At 42.6% G+C, this 11,959-nt stretch overlaps 1 protein-coding gene across 2 annotated transcripts in view; it reads left to right on the top strand.

The window, feature by feature from the left end:
- Positions 1–4,551: 4,551 nt before the first annotated feature.
- Positions 4,552–11,959, top strand: part of sncb (synuclein, beta) — a 31,666-nt gene continuing 24,258 nt past the window's right edge. The window contains exons 1-2 of one of the 2 annotated variants that reach the window (XM_063189595.1): positions 4,552–4,626; positions 7,260–7,393. In XM_063189595.1, coding sequence (XP_063045665.1) covers positions 4,568–4,626; positions 7,260–7,393 — 193 coding nt within the window. In that variant the 5' untranslated portion in view covers positions 4,552–4,567. Of the gene's footprint in view, positions 4,627–6,233; positions 6,281–7,259; positions 7,394–11,959 lie in introns of those variants that run through there. The other variant, XM_063189596.1, reaches the window with a different exon arrangement.

Here is an 11,959-nt window from a genome sequence, read left to right as displayed (position 1 = left end):
TGCATGCTATACAATTTATATAAAGGCATAAGTCAGCGTCATCAAGACAAATGCCCTGTGCTGTAGAGCTGTCAGTCACTTTGAGGAGGGCGTATAAAAACACCCAGTCATGAATGCCAGCTTTGTTCAGAGGAGAAAATAGGGAAACACTAGCCTGGTCCTGACAATCCCATAATACTACCATTTCATAGTGCGGAGCCAAGTCTCTTGGCGGGAGTAGGGTAGGATGGTGTGCGAGGCTAGGGAAACACTGTTGCTTTAATGGTCTTAACCCCTTAAGACACAGCGTTATAAATGCTGTTACCAGAATGACAATGACCAAGTCATAGTGCCTTACAGTAGGCCTACTAAAGGCCCTGTTTCAGGTCATAGCAGTGTAGTAGGCTATATGGTCATAGGTGTGCACAGATAGGGACGAGGTGGTGCTAAAGCACCTGCCCCTTTGCCATACTAGACAAAAAGTCCTTTTTGAACGTTCTTTTTTTACATTTTTGTCACAATGTACTGTGGTCCATATTGACAGGATCATCTACAAATGCTTGATGATCAGAAGTATGTGACAATGACGCCCCGATACAGAATCTATAGCCTAGTAAGTCAGCCAGTAGTTCCACATGCCCCCTGCCCTCCCTACAGCACCTCCCCTCCAAAATGTCTGTGCACGCCACTGACTATGGAAGTTAACTTTTCAATGACTATTACAGTGTGCCACAGGAGGTACATGCATTATGGGGCTACGCTGCCTGTCAAACGGGTCTGTTGTCCTGGGCCCAGGGAGGTAGATGGTGCGGGGGCCCAGAATTGGGTCCCCTTTACAATGTGTGTGTTGATGGGATGGAGAGGCTTTCAATTTCAGAGTCATGCCACAACCGCACTGTAAAAAATATCAGCATGGTATAACTTGAAAGCGCAAGTTTACAAGTTTTAAAATCGACCCGCCCTCTATAACCTTGGGGTCACTTGTCCCGGGCCCAGGGAATGAACGGGCCCAGAATTGGATCCTCATTACATTGTAAGTATTGGATTTCGGACCCTTTCATATATGTCTTTGTCCCGGGCCCAGCCAAAGCTGTCAGCGGCCCTGGTCATATATTAACTTCTTCACATTTGAGCCGTTTCCCAAACTAATACCTTTGAACACCAATATTGGTCTGGAAGATGTTGTTGATGAAGGTTATCTACTTGCCAGTCTAAACAGCTCTCTTGAGAGCCTTCGGTGAGAGTGATTGCCATGGATTGTGTCTTGGTGATAATAAAAACTCGGTAACACTTTACTTAAAGCCAACATTATAAGCGCATTTATAACAAATTATAACGCACATTATAATTATTTACAACGTATTATGACTAAACTCATAATGTTTCATNATGCTTTATATTAACAGTTATGAATAACTATGAATCTAGCTTACAATGCTTTATAAATCCAAGGGTGCATGAGTGCTCATGACTGGCTATAAACTACAGGCTGACTGATGGGGCTTATAGTACCTTATGAGTACCTAAACCCCTCTATGCACAAACCTGGATGATAAACTGTCATAAGGGCTCATATGATGCTATAATGTTTCATGTGAGATCATAAGTCGTCAATGTGTGCTCTAAGTAAAGTGAAGTTCATATGGATGCATCTATAATGCACTGTATAATGCACATCTATAACTTTAGTTCTCTCACTTGCCCCTATTTATTTATTTAATGCATTTTTACACAGCACTGTTTTTACTTCTATTGTTTTTACCTATTGTTATTGTTATTTCATTTTACATCAAATGTTCCTATCCCTTATTCATTTTAATGTGGTATGTCCAGCGTCCACTGTCTATGTGTTGTAGTATGTCCTGAGGAGATGTGAAATGTTGACCACTTGAGTTTCCCCCTGAGGGATAATAAAGTTTACCTTGACCTTGACCTTGACCTTGCATCATAATGTACTGTAAGCCCCATCAGGCAGCCTGTAGTTTATATCCTGTCATGAGCACTCATAATACCCTTGGATTTATAAAGTATTATAAGCTACATTTGTGGTTATGCATTACTGTTAACATAAAGCATCATGAAACATCATCGGTGTAGTCGTAATGCTTTGTAAGTAATTATAATGTGCATTATAATTTGTTATAAATGCGCTCATAATGCGCTATACATATGGGCTTCATAGAAAGTGTTACCAAAAACTCGTTATTACTGCCGTTAAGTGTATTTTAAGGAATCCCCAATTAGCCTTCTGGGAGGTGAAGGCTAATTCATCTGAATGGGGAATGGCCATTGAAAGGTCATTACACACCTGCCATTGCCACTGTGAATAGGCTGCACAGTGCATTGTTGTGTCGTTCAGTGTTGTGTGTATTTTATTGTTCATGGAAATATAAGATGGATGGTGCCCCTTTAGACAAAAGTGTAGCATCACACCTATACTTGTATAACGTAGCCTCTTACTGCAGATGGGGTCGCCGGCAGATCTATTCACTATTTGCTAAAAATACTCAACTACATCATAACAAGATTGCTATGACAGTACCGAGAGCCTTAGGTAGCAGATTAGAATAGAATAGAAATAGAATAGAAAGCCTTTATTGTCATACAAAGTATACTGAGATTTGAGCTTCCCTACAAGGTGCACAGTCCTTTACAGATGAACATAGTCCAGTAAGTGTGAGTTCATTGTCGTAACAGCTTTGGGGAAGAAGCTGTTCTTCATCCTATTGGTTCTGACTGGTAATGCCTTGTAGCGCCTGCCAGAGGTCAACAGTGTGAAGAGATGGAAGCCAGGATGTGAGGGATCTTTAATGATACTCCTGGCTCTACTTAGGCAGCGGGAGTTGTAAATGGTGGGTATGGGAGGCAGGGGGCAGCCTAGGATTTTTTGCGCTGTTTTGGTCACCTTCTGCGGTCTCTTCCTGTCAGCCTCAGTGCAGCTTGAGTGCCACACTGACACTGCGTAGGTCAGTAGGTCATTAAGACATAGCCATTACAATTTTGGTGACAGTAAGGTTATAACATAGACTCTGTGCTAAGGGGTTAGGAGAGGGTTGAAGGGGTTTAGATGCTTGTTAACATCTGAAAATGAATAAGTAATACATATTTTATAATTATTATTATACAGCCATTATTGTACAGCCACATTTTGTCACTCAATCCGAACATTGGTGTCAGAAAGGGAGATGCCGGGCTCCATTTGCCTCCTCAGTTTTGGGCTCCCTAAATGAGGCTTTCTCAACTTGTACTGCAGACAAATAAGTGGAGCGCAGCAGCAGTAACATTGTTAAGAAATAAAAGATTAAGGAACAAGAAAAATGCACCACCACTTTAAAACTTGTTCCGGCGCCTAATCCTCCAAATCCAAACAATTTTGTCATACAGACTGCACATGGACATCCACACCCATGGTCTTCCAGTCCGTGTCCAGCAGATGGCGCCTGTCCCCTTTGAACAGCTTCCAGGTTCCATGGGTGGATACCAATATGCAGACTCCTGTCCTCCTCGGTCTGTGCTGGTGGCCTCCCGCTTTGCTGACGCCCCGCCTCTGTGGAGAAAACAATAAATTGTCCCCGCTGTCACAACAACGTTTGGGGGACTATTCTTCATTCACCATACCAATTGCAAACGAGAAAATGACATCAAAATTGCGCTTCTGCGAGATATTGAAATACATTTCTGTCGTCAGTGACGTCCTCACAAGGCCACAAACATGCAAGGGAGCAAGGGAGAACTGGAGTCCGCATATTAGAATCCACCCCATGTCTCAGGTAGGCTATTTCTTCAGCAATTCATGTCGCCCAGGTAGCCTATAGCGTCTGGTCTGGACTTCACCAGCTCAAATATCTACTAGGCCTTGGCAGGTTGTTTATACCAGAAAAGACGAAAAAATAAAGGTTGCTGATTTACATTAGGTAGGCCAACCTATGGAAGCGATGCACAATGTGTTTCTTGTATAATCAGCATTAGTACACATTTCAGCCTGCATAAAGGCATGAAGTACCGCTATATGAATTTCTCATTCTCATGCAGACATAATCATTTGGGGTTGAGAAAACATTACAGTTTGTATTTTTTCCCCCAGATCAGAAATTACTGACTTGCTTTTGCACTACACCCTATTTCATGAGCTGACCATTCTCACATCTGCCATTTTGATATTAGCCTATACATTTTCCAATGTATTTGCTAGGCCTAAATAAGGATTACTGCATCTGGTTTGTGGGCAGGTTCAAAAATACTGGTGGACAGCCTACTATGGTGGACGAACAGGCCTGTCGACAGGCGGATCAGTTGTCCCGGGCCCTGTGAAAGGAGGGTCCGAGAACTCGACGGTCATTACATTCTACATGTTGAGAAGGGGGGCCCTTTCAGATGATCTTGACGAAAACCTACCAGTGGCCCTGGACACCGAGACACTTGCACAAGCATGTTGTGTTGCATTAGGCCTTATTGACAAAGCGTGACACTGCAGCAGTGCTGACAGATCTTGACAACCCCACAGCCTTCGGAAACAGGGGGCAAATTGCCTCAACTAAATCAATAACGCATCTTTTTCTTCCTCTTTTTTTTCCAGAGGTGAGAACAGATGGCAATGAAGGAACAGAAGCCTTATCCCCAGATGGTAACTATAGGCTACCACAGAAGGTAAGGGGAGTCCCGGCCGGGGAAATTGATTGAAGCTATAACGTTGTGTGTCCCAGTCTCTTTGTCCTGTTTAGAACAGAACATAAATCACCACTAAGCCCTGTGGAGAGGAAGGACACCATGAGATTTATGTTTTTTAACTGAAAGGAAGCATTTGTGGCATCTGACGTGTTTGCATTCTTCATAATGCCTTCTAATTAATTTAATGAGGCAGTGTAAATATAATGAATTGATGCCGATGCACAAATGTTGACATTGTTTACATGAGCATTGCCATAAAAACTTGCACAGGGTCGAGGGCCACATAATAGACTGTTCAGTAAATAAACAGTATTTTGACGATAAGACTAATGCAAAAGATGAAATACATGACAATGTATGTTCTTACATTGATACTTCAATCTCTAAAAGAGCAATGTCCTACAGTCTTTTGTCATTATGATGCATTAAAAAGTATTTTTAAACACACACGCACGCACGCGCGCGCGCACACACACACACGCACACACACACACACACACACACACACACACACACACACACATTTTGTTGAATAAATATTATGGTCTTCTTTCACAGCCTAGGGAATTATTCTCAGTATTGAAAACAGGGGGCAGTATAATTCAAATATCTGTTTGAGGTGGTACAATAGAACGGTAGCCTAGGCCTATATAATTAATAAACTACGTGCATTGTCCTGTCCACTGCATATGGAGATCAGTGATGTTACGGCTTCTCAACCTAAATTGACTAGTGCTGAAGAATAATTCAGCAGACGGTCGCTATGTAGGCCTACGGCGCGCAAGATTTAAATCACAAAAGACTTGGTACAGATAGCTATAACTAGACTGCAGTCTACGTGATGTCAACATAACATAATGATAATATACTTTCGAAGCTTTTAAGTTAGCGTAGTGCGTTAACAAATGTAGATGAAATGCACTTATCTGGGACTCGCGATTTGGAAAGCACTTGGGATGCACCACCATCACTCCTCACCAACAAGTGTTTTTTGAAGACAGCATTCTTCATCAATAGTCTGGAATCCATTTTTAATGTAAAATGCAATATCCCACCCAAATACAGTCCATTAGCCTACTTGCTACCAGAATGACCGGTGTTATATCGGTGTTATAACTGTTCTCGTCAAAACGCGCGGATAATATTGCTATCGGTATCGATAGTAGGTATCCATCCCACCAAAGGGAGCGCACAGCGGAGTTCACAATTAACGCAATGGGGCGCGTTTCAGACCACATGCTGAATACTTCTGATCCATTTTTTTACTGAAAGGAGTTGGAACATGTGTGCGTAAATTTCACCAAAGGTGGTCAGTGATGGATAGGCTAGTTATATCCCTAATAGCCTAGACCACCTCCTCAGACTGTCAGTCAGGAACAGACAACGCACTTCCAATATTTATTACAAAATGTACTAGAAGCTGGGATATGTGGATTGTGGTTGGTGGTTGATCAATGGTACGGGCTACGTGGATTTTCTCAGTTGCGCCTTGAGGTGAACGATTGTCATTGGCTGAGCGCATACGGAGGAAGGCCCTCCTAGTGATCATATTGTGAGATTTCCCCTCTAGTCCATATTTGAATACTGTGCAATTGAAGCATCAGGAGAAGTGATATTTGGGGGTGAAATAAAGGTAAGTTTGACATTTTCAAGCGTTTGACGTCTGAGCTTGTATCTTTAATTTTATTTTGTTGTTTTCTCTGCGATGGACAATCCGATTTGATGAGCACGTATTTAAACAAAGCATGTAGTGTTCAGACCGAAGAAGTGTGATCTTTTGAGAGTGCTAAGGATTAGACCGTGTACATTAATAATTCGGTGTGATTTTCACCGGTGTGTTACCACAGACTTGTGGCAACAACCTGATGATAGCGAAAGCCCCATCATTTAGCTCATGAGGAGACATGGTTGTCCAAAAAATTGTCGTAAGGATGTTGATGACACCATATTGTTGGTTTCGTGATTAAACCCACCTTACTATTACAATCAAAATATTAATTTGAAAAAAGAAAGTAATGATAATTAATTAATGATAAATTAAATGTGTCTTTTAACGAATTTGAAAATGAATTTCAGGTGTGTCCAATTTGTTGCCTGTCTTCTCCATCTTCCATTATCTTCACCGTGTAATTCTCTTCCATTATGTCATTGAAACCACCATTTATGTGAGACAGCCGGGTCTATTTAAAAGACGCTGCCCAGGCATTGGGAGTAACGTTACTAAGTAATAATTAATGAGCGGGTTCACAATTAACCGTTTCGAGGACACCATGTTCTGCTGGCCATTTGTGACTAGTGCTACAGTTGCTCATATAGGAATGATATGGTTTAAACACACCCAGAAAACCACGAATGAGTGAAAGATGCTTACTGGAGACAAACGAAGCCTTTCAAATCACCCTCCATTGTGTTCAAGTATTGGAGTTAAGCCAGACCACTTTAGGGAGTTCTAGTTCCTGTCTTTTCTTTTTTTCTGATCCCCACGTGTGATAATAACGTACTATTTGCGCTCTAGCTCTCAATATTTCATTCATCTCGCCACGAAGCAGGTTCACTGTTTTAACATCGATTTTTTTGTCCCCCCTCCCCATTCATTCAATTTCCATGTGAAGCTACGGGGCCAAGATGGATGTTTTTATGAAGGGGCTTTCCAAAGCTAAAGAGGCCATGGATGTGGCCGCCGAGAAAACCAAGGAAGGGGTGGCATCAGCCGCGGAGAAGACCAAGGAAGGCGTAATGTTTGTGGGTAAGGCAGATACACACACAGACACACACGCACCTAGGAGTCGTGCGCCGTGCCCTGACCAATATTCCCTTTTAATGTATGCACATCACGGATATGCCTGGCGCCTGCCTCCGTGGGGGTGATGCGATGACGTTCAGGCATCCCTGCCTGCCACACCATCAGCAGCGCGCGGGTGGGTTGGGGGATGCTGCTGCCGCTGTAACCAAGCCCTCTCCTCCACAACCACATAGCACATTGCTATAGGATGGGGGACGCTGACTCGTATATCTCATTGATTGGCTGGGAAAGGGGTGGGGTGTTGACTCTTTTTCCCCCTCTCGTCGATTCGTGCTTTTTTTTTTACCCTCGCATGATATAATATTATGCAAGAATACTACTACCACAGTAGATGCCCATGGGAAGCTTGATATCACCTGTTTGTTTTCTCTGGAGCATCGAGTGATAGGTGATTCAACATAGATAGGCACTATCAAACAACAAGGTGCTCATTTATGTCTTGTAGGCGTATAGGCTATTAACCTAAGCTACTACTTCCAATCGATTGCTTATTTTCTACATCCAGAATATGCTGGTTGACTCCAACTCTTTAATTAGGCTATTTAATAATTTACTACACTCATGAGACATTTCATGAAATGATTATATGGGTAGTTTGATCCGTGTAGTCCTACTCTTTATTTTACGCAGGAGCATTTATGAAGGATTTCATTTGATTTGACCTTTGTCTTATGGTCAGCATACTATAAAGCAGCAAGGTATTTGAATAAACAGTTATGTATATGTATTTGACTCAACATGGAAAGGTGTATTGTCTGTGTGTGTGTGTGTGAGAGAGAGAGAGAGAGAGAGAGAGAGAGAGAGAGAGAGAGAGAGAGAGAGAGAGAGAGAGAGAGAGAGAGAGAGATACACTGTGTGCACTGAGTACGTCAGTGCGTGCATACGTGCGTGCTTGTCATATGCTCGAGTGGGAAACAGCGTGCATGGATGCACAGTGTAATTTATTCAGAGACCCTCATAGAGTCTGGACAGAGACAGACATGTAGTGTTCTGGACATCGTCCAGCATCATTTTGATCCGTTGCCGGTTCTGGAACACTGCCGCCGAGGCCACATGTCACAGAATTCCATGATCTCACAAGGAGTGTCCAATTCACCTCGGTGACGATAAAGACGGAATGAAGCCCTATATAGCCTACCTTGCGTTTTATAGTCACCTTGCACAGACCTACACAATAAAACAAATGCATTGTTAATTCAACACATAGAGAGTCAGTTAACCATTTCTAGAGTAGATTTTGTACTCACCTCATTACTTTTTATAGTAGTTTGGCACTAATAATAGTATGTAAGCCTTGTGGAATGCTTGTCATGGCACTCAAAGACGCTTAGTTAAACATAGCTGTTTTCTATTTATTTTTCATATGAATATGTGATGACTTGTGTAAATGACTTAGTTTGTGGCAGATGAGAGTGTGTGAACCGGCCTTGTTAGGCCTCGAACAGCAGCCTTAAAAATTGTGTAACTGCTTCTGCTTGCCTCCCCAAGAGCTGGGTGGTTGTTCCATGTCAAAACATTATCATCAGCTGAGCTCACAAAGTTGTGGTTAGCACTCTCATAGCAGATGGTGAACACCACAGCTTAGCTTAATAACTTCTGGATGGTTGTGCGATGTCAAAACAATATGATCAGAGCAAACTTGGGATTTTTGGTTGTTAGGAGGACTCATGAATACACCGCAGCTTTGCTCGACAAGAGCTGCAGGGCCGCTGACAGCTTTTGCAGGGCCCAGGACAAAGTCCTCTGAAAGGGCCCCCCCACCCAATGCATACAATGTAATGAGAACCCAATTCTGGGCCCCCTTTCTCCCTGGGCCGGGACAGCAGACCTCTTTGTCCCCGTCCCCCTGTCGGGTTCCCTGAGGAGAACCATGGAGGTAGTTCCATGTCAAAACAATATCATCAGCGTACATTTAGGGTTTTTAGTTGTTAGGACTTTGATACTAACAGCCTGACTGGAGTAACTACAAGATCTGGATCTGTCAAGAGAATATCATCAGTGGTGTACAAATTTGGGGTTTGAGGTTGTGGGCTGCTGGAAGGCTTGTTTATTTTGGAAGGTAAACAGGCAAGCAGGGCTCCGAACCGGTTCAAGGAACGAAAAAGAAAACCGAAAACGAACGAAATTTTATGGAATTTTACAAGGAACGGAAACGGAAACGAAAACGAAATGGTCTTCAAGTGTTCCGGAACAAAAACGTTATTCTGAAATCCACAAACCGGTTAATAACGGGTTTTTTTTTCGTTCTCTATATTTCATACAAGTGCACGATTTTGTTTGAGGAGTAACCATGGCGACGAACAGTCTTTTAGTTCGGCTACTGACGTGTATGAGGGGAAGCATGCATACAGCAACAGCATTTTGCTTCACCTGAGCTCTTGCCGCCGATTGATAAAATATTGAGGAGCATTGGCCAATCAGAGTGCGGCTGTAATGCTGTGCATTGTATGGAGAAACTTCCTGGGTAAATTTTAGACGGATGTGCTTCTCCTGGCTTTCTCGTAGTGATTGGAAGTTGGCTCTAATAAACCCGCCCTAAAGTTGTTGACCACCAATATCAAATAAGTTTTTGTAAGAGAGATGACACTTTACCCGCGCTGTTCTTCAGTCTCATTCACGGCCAGTAGGCCTACAGAGTTTTATATTGACACAATGGAGAGCAAAAGAGAACATGTCTTGAGATCGGTGTTGGGATTCCTACAGGGACAGAGTATTTGGACCACACAGTCTATGATTTGCAAAGGAATTGGATAGGCGATTTGATGAACCTAATTCGCAGAGTGCTCTCGAGAGGCAACTGGTGGGTAAGTCATGTTTAGCTTACTACTTGTAATGGCACCGCCGAGTGCCTCGATGTTCAATGCGGTTATGGCAAATTATGTTGTCGTAAAGTTACTGAGGTGCTTTTGTTGTGCGCAGCGTATCCCACTGTCGGTTGTAGAGAAGAGAGGTGAGAGCTGGTGTTTTATGTGCTGTAATCAAGGACGTCTTATTTATCTGTTGTTGTGGTCAATGCGGGATAAAGTCATTCGTGGCAGATGGACTGACGCTAGCTGGCCCACTCAATGTTTCGATGGTTTCCTCAGTATATTTCCTGGCTGTCATCACGAATAACAGTAGGTCGCGTGTGACAACAAGCAGGGATAGAGAAAGACAGCGCATTTGTTGTTGTTTAAGTTATTATTCTCTTCTGTCGTGCAGAGGGCTGGGCTGATGGGGATCTGGACTACGTGGAAACTCTTACTATTTTGTGACGCTTGTCTGTTAGGCTACAAAAGGTCTCCGGTTTTGTGGTGATGGACTTGCACTGGAATGGTTGGTAGCCGATATCTGAGAGCATATCCGAGGTTTTAGACTATGCAACCTGTCCCTTCTCTAGTGACCCCTTGCATCGTGCACATCTCAAAACAGTTTGGGATTTTTTTGTGGAGCAAGCTTGTGTCCCTTTTACTTACACGTTTCACTTGCTGCAAACCTCATCATGGCCTATTAAATAGAGCTAGGCAAGAACTGAAATCCATGCCTATCGACACCTCTTATTATGCTGACGTCACCTGCGCTATTCTGTATTGTGCTTCCCTAATCAACATTTCCACCCACCGCTACTGGGCTGGCATAGGCTACTGTTGATAAGAATTATAGGCATAGGTTAAATCTGCCAGGATGGATAGCCCATCTGAGTGTTTTTGGGTGTGTTATTATTTTTGAGAATAGCTGTGTAAATCAAGGGGGAATAATAAGTACATCTATTCTAAGATAAAGTCCACGAAAATAGACTTAATATAGCCGTTAAACACTGCAGGAACGTTAAGAACGAACGTTATTTTTCGTTCCGAACCGGTTCAGGAACGATATTTTTGTGGGGGAACGATTGCAGGAACGAAAACGTTAAACTGAAACTTGCCTGAACCGTTCGGAACGGAACGTTTGAAAAATAATTTCGTTTTCAAGCCCTGCAGGCAAGCTTGTTGTATTACCCCCCGTAGCCCCTTAATGCACGCCGTTCCACCAGTGAAACTTCGTAATAGTAATTGAAAAGCCAACTTCCATAGTACTGCACTACTGCGACATAACACAGGGCCCTTGGTGAATGAATATGAATGTACCTTTATTGCCCCAGGGGGTATTTGTTTTGCGTTTTGGGAACACTTGAACATACAGACAATTACGACATTATACAAGGACAGGACTAAAAAACAAACCAAACATACAAAGTATTCAAATAAAAATAAAAAGTGCTGGCAGAATAGAAATAATTACATTTAATTTAAAAATCCTATATACATTCAGTATATTAAAGTTATCACATTAACTCTGCACTTAACTTATTCAACAGTTGGATGCTTCTAGGCACAAAGGATGTTAACCCTCTATTAGTTTAAAAAAGGGTAACCTGTATCTGTACCTGTAAGTCCAGATGGGAGGAGGGAGTATTCAAAGAAAAGGAGGTGGGATGGATCATCTACTATTTGTAATGCCAAGCTGGTAGTGTACTCATCAGAGATTTTG

Source organism: Engraulis encrasicolus, chromosome 23, assembly GCF_034702125.1.
Source record: "Engraulis encrasicolus isolate BLACKSEA-1 chromosome 23, IST_EnEncr_1.0, whole genome shotgun sequence".
Taxonomy (NCBI): Eukaryota; Metazoa; Chordata; class Actinopteri; order Clupeiformes; family Engraulidae; genus Engraulis; species Engraulis encrasicolus.
The sequence above is the reverse complement of the archived record's forward strand: the minus strand, read 5'-3'. Positions and strand labels throughout refer to the sequence as shown.